The sequence below is a fragment of the Bombus pyrosoma genome, linkage group LG7 (genome assembly GCF_014825855.1).
Source record: "Bombus pyrosoma isolate SC7728 linkage group LG7, ASM1482585v1, whole genome shotgun sequence".
NCBI classification, from domain to species: domain Eukaryota; kingdom Metazoa; phylum Arthropoda; class Insecta; order Hymenoptera; family Apidae; genus Bombus; species Bombus pyrosoma.
This window is the reverse complement of record NC_057776.1, coordinates 19,137,912-19,150,311: the sequence shown is the minus strand read 5'-3', so window position 1 is coordinate 19,150,311 and position 12,400 is coordinate 19,137,912. Positions and strand designations below refer to the sequence as shown.

General features: G+C 36.6%; 1 protein-coding gene across 2 annotated transcripts in view; it reads right to left on the bottom strand.

Moving 5' to 3' along the window:
- Window positions 1-12,400, bottom strand: part of LOC122568912 (protein couch potato-like) — a 198,144-nt gene that overhangs the window by 71,795 nt on the left and 113,949 nt on the right. For both annotated transcript variants that reach the window (XM_043729201.1, XM_043729202.1), the window contains exon 3: window positions 7,214-7,267. In XM_043729201.1, the coding sequence (XP_043585136.1) occupies window positions 7,214-7,267 (54 nt within the window). The remainder of the gene's footprint in view (window positions 1-7,213; window positions 7,268-12,400) is intronic.

Sequence of the window (12,400 nt, the reverse complement as noted above, 5' to 3'; positions counted from 1 at the left end):
AATCGTATCAAAAAAAAAAAAAAAAAGAAAAAAACGATATTAAAAGCTTTAACAGAAACTGCACCGACGATATTTCCGACAGCGAGAAAGACGCGCGAATTCAAAGTATCGCAAAGTTATCACAGATACACGATGAAACAATTATCTTTAAAATATGATACGTCCTTCCATCGAAAGACTGTTTAGTTTCGCTCGATTGATCTTTCGCTCATAAAGGAGAGTAGTCTGAGCGATGGAAAACTTTGAACGATGCACCTTGTTACGCGCGAATAGCCATACTCGCGAAGAAAATAAATTTAATTTGCAAATATTATAGACCGTTGAGTTCCGATATTAGCTCTCTCCTTAATCTATTTTCACTATCAAGAAACATCTTAAATACTATTTATAACACAAAGTTCAAGTATTCTATCGTACGCGTCACAACGCCAAGATAAAAATATTCTATTCGCCGTAAATTTCCTTCGTATCTAAAATACCATTTTATTCGAACGGTAGTACAACGATCGCTTAAAATTGCCAACTATCCGAAATACAAATTTTCCTACAAATTTTAATCAGCGCTAAGGGTCTAATTTCACCTTCCCACTAGACTTACCCTGTTAATACTAAATTATCAAATATCCTCCTACCGCACACAACAGCCCTTTAATCGCTAATGCGAGGATTCTCTCTCATTCGGAGGCCACAGATTTGTCCCGAACGCCAGCGAGATCTCTTTACACGCATCTCGAATTTCCAATCGCGCGTATTTTCACGACACAGCCCTGTCGAAGGGAAACGAGGTCGATCCGTCGAACTCGGCCGTTCGAGATCAAATTCGCCTTCAAGCGTGACGTCATCCGGCATCCTTCGATGCGAAAATGCATTCCTTGCTCGGGTCGATGCCGATCTCCCCCTCCCGTTCGTTATTTTAGAATTCTCGGGTGTACGAGTAAAGGCCAGGGCGGCCGCGCACATCATAGTCGCACAAAGCGAACACACATAGCCGTATAGATGCATAATACAGGGTGTTAAAATAAAAGCGAACGAGATTTACAAGGCGCGAGGATAGATGTCAAGATATGGAAGACAGTTGGCGTATAAAGGAGTCGTTCGAAGCTTAGGCTTCCGGTTATAAGCAAGTTAATTTGCCGCGCCAAAAATACACTAGTAGCTCTCTAACGTAGTCGTAGATCAATAAATCAGCTGTCCTCACCTTCTCCTCCGTTTCACTCGCTCTGACCGAACGTGAGCGACGATAGAATTTCGGCCGTTATATTCGAAGAACGCGGGAGAAAGAAGACGCGATACGCCACGCTTTTAGTTTTTCCACGAGACTATATATGTTCCTTTACCATGTTTCCAGCGCCATGCCACAGTCGACGCTTCGTCGAACTTCCATCGAAAGATATTTAGACGAAAAATATCGATTTCAAAAATATTGGTTATAGTTACATAGATGTTGAGATAAACTTTTTCGACAACAAGTTCCTTCAAACGCAAAGTTTAGACGAACTTTCGAATTCACGAGGCAACTTCGTTGGTCTGTCATCCGTTGCTAAAAGCTTTCGTATGTATCTTTGAATAAGCTTTCAACTGTGTTGTTACATCAAAGTGTATCCTTTTGTGCGCTAGACAACATCGAAATCAAGAAGTCGAGAAAATTGTACTCGTCGTATTGTTCGTTCGTAAACTTCGTTTAATCTCGTTCGTTCGCCTCGGAGGCGGAGAAACACGAAGTACGAGAGGAACACAGAGAAGGATTCGTCGGCTTAAATTGTTTATAACACGAGACGCAAACCTCGAACGACATTTCTGTACACGAACTCGTTCCATTGTTTTCGCGTTTACATTCGAACTTTATACAAGTATCGTTTACACTTTTTTCTTTAACACCCCATAGAAACGCAGAGAACCGAACGAAAGAGGAGGGTGGAAAACGCTTAATGCTCGAACGGGGTGAAAGGATTTTCCAACGTTAACGTTGGCAACGTTGTGTCGCGTGTGACGCGTGTGTTCCCACTGGTGGCGCATAAATTAATGTTATCACGGTTGAACGTTGTATATCTGACCCAACATGGCGGTCACGATGCCTTCCGCGAAGGCATAAAATTGATGTATTTTTTTGCAGCCGAATCGATTAGATGTTTTCCATCGTTACGTGACTCACGTAACGCTGTAGACTTTGTTTCTTTTTGTCGCTGGTTGGTTAATGTCGGTGGCTCGTTAATTCCGCTAACGTTCTATCTGCTCGTTTTCTTTCCCATTTGGTAAAACGTAGAACAAGTATACAGTGTACGTCGTTGATGCTGCGAGCTTAATAAATTTGCCAAATAGACTAATAAGCTAATAAGCTAATAGATTAATTAGCTCCAAGAATATTGAATTTCGTATCGTTTGGCAGCATGTTGCCTCTTTCTTTTAAGTTTCTTTAACGTAAAATGCGATCGGAAACGCCCGATATTACGAAAATGAATTAGGGAACCTGATAAAAGGACGCTTCATTGGAAAGTCACTTCTGTATAGTCACTGTATTAGTTATCGGAACGATACGTAGGGTAATTGCAGCTAGTATGGAACATCTGATTTTAAAAGTTTGCCAAAGAGAGGAACATGCTTTTCTTCCGATGAAATTAACGTTAAATCAAAATTAACGGATATTCGTATGCTAATAGTTAGCCATGCAAATCTTATTGAATGCACTTGTCTTTTGCTTCTAACGAAATATTTTGCACCGTTGCTGATCGATTTTTTGTCAGTTACTTGCCGAGATATCGCGGCGTTTCAAACAAAGCGCTGTTCCATATCAGTCACAGTTACCCTACATCGTTTTCCTTCGTTAATTTTAGTAAATTCGCAATATGAACCACCAATGTGATCATAAAAATTTGATACCGTGAAAATGAAATGCGGAAGCTGATAAAGAAATAGCTACGTTGGAAAGTAAGAATATGTGCCGATACTTATCGCAGCCGCTGTATACCTGAATTTTCGTAGCGAGTCGTAAAAGTGAAACTACGCGTCGACAGGGGAAAGGAACCAGGCCCATAGAGAAAATCATTCACGACGTAGGTGATCCATCGTACGAGTATATATTTGGGCGCAGGAAAGTAGTAGGGTGCGTGGGTTATTGGTAAAAAAGTAAAGATGGGTTTGTCCTTGATATCAAGGGAGTGTTGCTTGTCGTTAAGGGGTATCGCTTGTGGGACGTCAGGGACAATTGTCAGAGGCTTCTTTAGGTATATCGATTTTTCTGTCGATTATAACGTATTATTATTTATAACTAACATTTGTACTAGATTATCGCCAGTAACAATGGAACGTTGAATTTTCCGTTCGTTATACTTGTTATCGTGTTTCGTCAACGTTTATAAGAGACCATTAGCAGGGACAATGCGACGTTGAATTTTGTGTTAATTATCGTATGATCAGCGCCGTTTCTGGTCGATATTTGTAACAGCTGTATTCGCCTGCTAATTGAAAGATTCGTAGCGAGACAAGTTCAGTCGAGATGTTTCTTTTTCTCGGAAACCATAAAAACAGAAACAAAGAAAGAAAGGGAAAGGAAGGAAAGATACTTTGGCACCTTCGACCTTTGTTCGACGGATCGTAGTTTTTCGTTTTTAAAATATTCACCAAGTAGCATAGCTGCTTATACGCAACTGGACGTTATTTATGATCGTATTGCAATAGGTTAGGTCATAGACGATATTTTTATAGCGTCGGTAATCGATCAAGTTACGAATCTCTCTTCTGACTGCTACGATATTTTGTTATCTAAAAAAAAAAAAAAAAAAAAAAAAAATTGAGAAATTTGACAAGCATCATTTTAATTCCGAGCTCGTTAATTTGAAATTTTAGAAAAGCAATTTTTTCTATTCACCGATCCGATACGGTATCGACGCATATTATTTCCGATAAATAATACCATCGACCGTCACAATAACATATTTCATATCGGCGACAGCAAAAATATCGAAAAATAACATTTACATTGGTAAAGATCAGGCAGAACGCGAACGACAGGGAAAACACAGGTCGTGTTTGCGTTGCCGCGAATTCAACGGGATATTTCATCGAACAGATCTATAAACCTCCCAAATTTCCATTACTTCCCCGCGATACAGTGAATTATATTACCATCGTTGTATTATTATATTATAAATCATTATATCGATGACATAAAGGTGCGTTCAGACCAAGCGAGCCAATACTCGTCCGTTCCTTGCTTTCATAAAATTTGATTCACCAGTAAAAAAAGATGTAATATTGGTTAGCGAGATATGGAATAATAACTGTAAAGAAGAGACGCGGTTTCTATTATTCGAAAATTCTCTCGTTCGAGCTTTAAAAAGGAATTTTGTCTTCCCGTTAATTCGGATACTGCAGGTTCCACTGTATTGTATTTGCATGCTTTTTCCTTACAATTTTATCTCGATATTGATATTGATATTAATGTAGTATCACGGATGAGGGGCCCGGGGGGTGTCGTGTGAATTATAAACGAGCGGTTGCTGAGCATGTACGTGGTGAGGCTAGGACAAACGACAAGGTTTTGCTAGGGGACAAAGAACGAATTAATAACAGTACGAGTTGAGATGTCAAAGAGTACGGATTGCGCATGATGATGAGAGTCGTTGATTAATTACTTAGTTGCGTTGATTATTATACGTTTGCTGTGATTAGCTCATGTTTAACGAACATTATTTTCCGTTCAATTAACACCTGTCCAATCTACTAATCATTAATAAACTAACTATAGTAGTTACGATACTACATTAATAATCGTGCAGTTTCACGATAAATTTTACCCTTTTCTCTATGGAAAATTACAAGTTGTCCTCTATCAAAACTAATGTAATCTTTACTTTTCGTGACGTGTCAAATTTCTTGGTGTATTATTCTGCAGTTCGAATTGTTTCCAAGAATTGCTAAGTTTACAGAGCGTGAACAAGTGTCCACATATCAAGTACAAAGAATCATGGTGATGCGATTCTGTCCACCGTTAGATTTCGTAATACTGTGTTTTGCGTTTATTGTTACAGAATAATAAATACAGATAATAAAGTTTGAACTTGATTTAAAAGTTAAAGTATATTGAATTTAGATTCTGATAATCTTCGCTTACACCGCTATGATTTCCAGTCTGCCGTACTCATCGTGTATCGTACGAAAATAAGATAATTTTTCATTAAAAATTCATTGTACGAAATGTTATATTTTGTAATATTTTTGTAACGCGATATTTAAATCATTCCTTCTTGTACAAAGCAACAAATACAGATATGGTAGAGAATAGCGTGGTAACATCCGAATATCGATACGACCGACTAAGTGTTCTCGTACGTTTGGTCTAGACGCATCTCGATACATTAAACGTTATAGATGGAAATATTATCCTGGGAGAAATGCGACAGGTTGATGGTGCCGCTATTGGAGTCATGAAATTGTGTTTAACACAGTTCGTGGTCGACCTATCCGCGCGTTATCGCATAAAGGAGAACGTAAAAGAAGGAGGAGGATGAGAACGTTTGAGCGAGCTGAGTAATAATTCCGAGACAAGGCGACCAGTTTTGTCTCGAGAGAACATCGTTAAATCATCTTTTCTGCCCTAACCAAAAGCTCTCTATGTTTCTTCCCCGGTTCGGATGACGTTATTACAGGATCTCGTTTCGTCTGCATTTAATTACCGAAAAGTGCGCCAAAGATTCTGATATTCCACGCTTCTGTTCAATAATACATTCAAGAAAAATATAGCCCCGTCACCCTAATAATTTCTTCACGACGAATAAATGGAACGTAAAATGCCTATACGCGCATCACTATAGAAACGAAAATATCGGATTGTCGTAATAAAAGGGAGGAAACTTTTCGAATGTATTCGAATCTTTGATTAAAAGGTGACCTATATAGCAATTTTTAATGTATTTTTAACGTACTAAATATGACGTGTTACAAGATAATATATTCGCGATGTATGTTTATAACGATGGGTCAGAAAAATCGAGAATTTCTGTGCGAATAAATTATTAGAAATATCCAAGCCAATGTGATATTCGTTTTGTTAATAGGTTAACGTTTCGCAGGCCAGTGATTTCGCCGAGAAACTATTTTATTTCACTTCTTCCGAGTTTTGAACGAGCTTACTGCAAATCCTTCATTCGTCGAGTGTTTGTCCTCTCTTGTCGAGCGTCTACGACAACTACTTTTATACAGGACGTTATCGATCTTTCTTATTTGAAATTTTTACATCTGTGCTGTGCCCACGATGCCTTAGGAGGAAATCCAACAATTTTAGCAGCATGTTTGACAAGTTGTGCCGATTAATAAGTGATAAATAAAGATCTTGTACTCCATAGAGTAAGATCTTTCCGATAATTTTTCATATTTACGGGTCGAAGTTTATACGATATTTTCGCTTTCATTTTTACTCGTATCTTTTTCACACGATATTTTTGCTTCGTCGTAATCGTGAAAATATCGTGTAATAAAAAGCAAATTTTTCCATTTTCGAAAACCATTATTTCTCTTAAAGCGAATCGCAATAGGAGTTAAATAACTGTACTCTGGTGGAAAATACTGACAAAGCTCATAGAGCTCGCGTCGTAAATCTTTCATACATAACAGACACATCGCAAAAGAATAAAACGAGAATTCTCCAAAAATGTCTTCGTTTCTTTCCGAATCGACGAAAACGAACAAAAGGCTAGAGAAATCGTGGAAAAAGGAAAAAAGAAGAAAAAAAATAAAAATGACGAATTTTCCTCAAAAGCAGACGAACCGCGTTCTCGATGGTAGAATTCGATTGAAACTTCCGGTACTCGCGACAAGTTTTCCCATCAGTTTCCTCACCAACGAATAATCGCACGAAAATCTCGACACTTTGTCGACCGGTTCCATCGATCGATGGAAAAATCTCTCGAATAGGTAAAAGGGAATCGGTGTATTCGCGAAGGAATACCTCGATTTTACCCTCCTAACATTTTTCTCCTTCTCTCGATGTATCCACTTCTCTTCCTTTCGTTCGTTTCCTCGATAAACGCGTATGGAGAATAGCTGGATGGAAATCTAGAACAGATCCATCGTTCGCGTTAAAAGCACGCGATAACGCTCTATTTTTTATTTTCGTTCTCGTTTCTTTTTCTTTTCTCTTTTTTTTTTCACTGTTTCACACACGCCGCATGGGCAAAGGATGAAATACGGCTGGTAATTTGAAAAAATAATGACTCACCGACGCTGTTTTCCCATTTTTGCTTGTGACTTTCAACAGGGACCCCTCGTACCCCTGAAACAGAACGAATTCCCAAGCGTCATTACAAACGAAGAGATAAAGAACGGAGTATTTTGATGGAAGTGGATCGTCCTGCGTTAAACTGGTAATTGGCTTGTACATTAATCAGGGCTGCTTTAATTCTAGGATTAGGATGTAATCTTCGGTGCTTAGGTTGGCGAAGGAAATTGGTAATAGGGATCGTAGTAGAAACAAAATTCCTAGAAAGGTTATAATAATGTATATATTTAATTTAAAGATTAAGAATATACAGATAAGAAAATTCCGAATAAATAAGTTATTACGGCCGAGGATGTTGGTAATAGGTAACGGTTAAAATAGTTTCCGTTGATAGTTAACAGTTTAATGGTAAATTCTTCGTGGCATCCTAAAATTCTGAAAAAGGTAATCATTTTTAATTGCTGGTCGTTAATTCGAAAATTAGAAATGGTACGATTCGTTGGTCGTTCCTGTGAAAATTGAAAATAGCGTGATTTGTTGGTCGTTTCTTTTAAAATTACAAATGGTTTCTGTCGATGTTCTATTCATTGGAAGGAAACGTTGTTGCTAATCGTCAAATGTGAGTTAGAAAAAGTATCGTAACATCAAGTGCATATCGATATGACTACAATAATTGAAACGTATTGAAAAATTGGTTAAAGTATGCTTCGGAATAGGTAATAACAAATTACTTATTTAAAAAGTAACAAACTGATTGTAAGTGAATTCCCAAGTAAATATTTCTAATTAATCTAATAAAGAAACAAAGTTTGTAGTAATTTAACTATTGAAGCTATTAATTACGAAATGTAGAACCACATTAATAAAACAGGAAGCTGAAAAACGAAAAAATAAAATCTCTCTGCATAACTTTCTATTTCATATTCACTGGATAAAATCACACCTTAGTATCGTGCGCTTAATGTAGCTTTTAAAACATTAACATCACGAATTTACGAATCTATAAGAAGGCGGTGTTCGCATAGCGTGATCATCAAAGTGTTAAGTACGAAGCGAAGTTACTTCAAAGCAAAAGCGTTTGCTCGTAGACGGAGAATGAGAATCTTGGAAATTTGCATATCTGCTGTACAATTATCTGTTCTACCGTAGCTAAAACGTAACCGAATAACTCGAGCGCAGCAATTTTAGGCAAACACGTTCGACCGAAGATTTCCTATGAATCCAACGTTGTTTCTAATTTCCTTGCTCATCGTTGTCCTCGTAGGAACGTTACCGAAGAATATATATTGTTTAATTAAAACGCAACAACCGACGAGTCGCTTGTAAGTTGCTTCGAAAAGAAAAGAAAGGAAGAAAGAAAGAAAGAAGAAAGAAAAAGATTTTGCAAAAGATTCGATTAATCGATTTCAATTACAAATACCAAAGAATATTTCTATTAGTTGTAAATTTAAGTCTAATTAAATTTATATGACATTGTATCTTTTAAGAAACTATTGTATGTATATGAGTAAAATTATGAATCTTTTAAGATAGGATGATAAACGTTATTTTACGCGTAGACGACTTTACAAAGAAATCCTGACGCTTTATATACTTCACAATCAATATCTATTTCAGATTCTACTTTAAAATTTCATTTCAACCGGTAACACTATTTCGCTCTTACTATTTTACATACAACAGATAATATCGAAAGTGTTGCAAAACCTTCAAACTCTGTACGGTACAAATATGCATCGAGTGTTAGGTCTCTGCTATATCTCGTTCATATTTCTTAATATCTACCTGCGCTTCATTTTCATCTATTCAAAGGCGAAATATACGAAAACATCTTGCCTTGGACATTGAAAATTGCGCCATTCATACGCCCAATCGTTTTCGATGCATCAATTTCGCTTTCTCTCTTTTTATTCATTTTCTTTCCAACTCGAGAAGAAAATGACTTCGTTTCGAACTCACGTTGTAGCGAAAACGAATTACGCGTAACGTGATTTAATAATTAATTTTTTATTCAAAATCATAATCGAATTAAAAAGTTCGACAAAGTGTCTCCGTCCCTTTTGATCGTTTTTAATTTGTCACGCTAGAATTACTCTCCGTAAAAAGTCTCTTTTCTTTTTTTCTTTACAGAATAGCTCGCGATTTCTATCAACAAACGATTCGATCGATACTCGATACTTGAATTAAATCACGACCATTAATGCTAATTTAATCCTGAAATGCAGCCCACGGTTATTGAGATCTTGGTTGGTTTCGTTTGAAAGCGCGATAACGAAGATGCCTTGAAATGCTTACGAGGGACGTCGTTCGAGTGTTTCGAATCGATTTCGCTGAATAAGAAAACTTAACGGCCGCGATTTCAAAATCGCGAAGAAAAGAAGAATTGGAAGATCGAACAAGATATTATTTGCAAATATATTTATTCTCGAAGGACTTACGACGAATAGAAAAGTAGAACAGGAGCGCATTCATTAGGAAATCTTTTACTTTACGTTTTACTTTACGTTTTTCCAAGCTCTCATCAACTTTTTCTTAGAGCAATAACCCGTGGTTTAAAAATTGTCAAGAAAAGAAAAATTGGCAGATCGAACGAGATGTTATTGGCGAATATATTATTTTTGCAGAATTTACGATCTGCAATGTAAGAGCATTTTCATTGGGAAATGCTGCGGTGCTTCATATTTTTCCAATTAGATTGTTTCGCGAATAATGAATTTTGCTTTCTCACGACTGAGAGAAAAAACAGGAAAATATTTTCATAAACTCGTCACATACGAAGGAAGAATTATAGCAAAAGAAGAAAATGTAGGTTATTATGAAATAGAGTAATTATCGTTAATTTTGAGAGGAATTATTTTATTTCGTTCAGGTGATTTCAAAGCGTTTACTTCGATAGGATACCTTTTAATACGTACATCTATTTGAAAATGTCAGCGAAGACGACGAAGTTGAAAGTACTTATGTAGTTTATTCACTTTGCCATTGGTACTGAAACGATAATCGCGAAAGATATTTTCAGTAAAAGGACTTCTTTCAGCAAGGGTATCGTAAAATCGTCATCTCCTTCGAACTCTGACCTAGTAAATAACTTTATCTCAAAAACGAAAGATCGAAGATTCGTTTTGATAAATAAAACATTCGTACACGTGACAAGCGAGAGTCTGCTTGTTTCATAAATAAAATATACGATAGACGGCAAAGCTCGCCTTTATCTTTTCTTTCGCGCTCATTCCATCTCGTGTCATGGTTCGGAAATGATAACGGAAAATTAACGTTACAACGAGAAATCGTAAAATACGCGTTCTTTGAACGTTATCACCTCCGTATGATATTCGCTTCTTCGCGTCGTTCTACCATTTCTAATCCGTTCTTTTATTAACAAAATCTTGCGTTCTTGACAAATTCTTTCGACTTAATAGCTTTCTTCAAAAAGTGGAAAAGATAGGAAAATATTTTATTTTACAGTCTACATACTTTGCGTTTTCATAGAACCCTAACACGTCAAAGAAAAATTTCCCCTGAAAATACCGCCACTTTTTCTATTTATCGCCGCAATCTGTAAACTGGAAAATTCTTGATCTCAAAACCGTCACTTTTTTAAATCCTATACTCTTCTACGCATTTTTGCATTCATTCTACGCACGTTTCATTTACGAAAACTCCGTCCATTAATGTTATCGTCGTATTTGAACTAATTTTTGGACGAGGCTATCCAAAAAACAAAAAAAAAAAATTTTTTTAAATAAACCCTCGCTATTTTTAAATTCCCGGAACGACTAATTTTGTCATAAAGATATTAAAAATGGACGATCGTTGTTCGTTCGATCACGCAGATAAGCGAACGATCGATGGTTAGAAATCTAAAAAAAATAAATTTCACCGGAAGCCAATGACAACGCGGCCGTATTTCCTTCGGGTTTTTCGAGTAAATTTGATGGATCGCGTTGTCCTTACTCGTCGCATTCGTCGATCGGAATTTATCTCTGTTTATTCGACGAGGGAAGTAAGACGAATGTCGTAACATGGTTGAATAGGACGAAAATTTATCGGTAATGCGGAAAATGAGAGATTTTTGGGGACCTTTGGTCTTCCTCGACCATTTTCACGCTTTATTCAATTCTAGATGTAACACGTCTAGTTTTTAATTGCTAACTATTCTAGCTTTCAGCTAATTGCTGACTATTCTTTGAATTTTTAAATTTACTGCTCGCTAGATCGTATTGGTCAGATTATGTGTTTAAAGTTTGTTTTTTATTTTTAGCACTACAATTAATTATTTAATTTAATTTCAAGATTTGTAACATTTCCGTGTGTTTCCGTATTACGATATGATTAAATTAGAATAAAAAGCGCTTATACGGCCACAGTGTTGCGATTAAGGCGGGAAAAAATTACCGCGAATACAGTTTGTAGTGCTTATCTCCAACAATTTTCTTTTACAAGCAGCGAATCGTGCTTATGCATATTCATTTTGAACGTTGCTGCCGTGCTAGAAACGAATGAAATCGTAGCATGATAAATAAATCGATTTATAATGTATAATTACTTGAGAGACTCGAGTGGAAAATAAAATATGGAAGTTTTATAGAATATCGATTAAACGATTCCACGAATCTTTTGATTTTTCAAATTTTTCCCTCTCCGAGTAGAAAACAAATAAAAACGTCGACGTATCAACGAATCCGTTCTTTTTTCAATCTTCAGTTTGTTGGTCAGGCACGAAATATTCAACGAAAATGTCGATTCATTAAGTTCGTGATACACACGAACTTATTTCGCGATATACGAAAGCTTCGTTCATTGATAAAATAGGAAACAGCAGAAATACCGATGCATTAATCTTACGATCTTTTATTTTCAAACTTTTCCCCATTCGTCAAACGCACGATAATCAACGAAAGTGTAAATTCATCGATAATCGAATCCTTCGTCAATCTGTCGATCGTACGTTGATTCGTCAAGCGCGAAATATTCGATCAGACGCAACAAAAGTGTCGATATGTCGCGCGTTCGATTAATTATCTTTCTGTCTCTTAATCGTTCGGCCGTTTGTCAAGCGAAAAGTATTAAACAAAAACGTCAGTATGCGGATCACTTACTGCTAGCCGATTCTCTCGTACTCTTTTAATTATTTGCTCGATCATCAAATATGAAATATTTGACAAAAGCATCGACGTCGTTATAAAT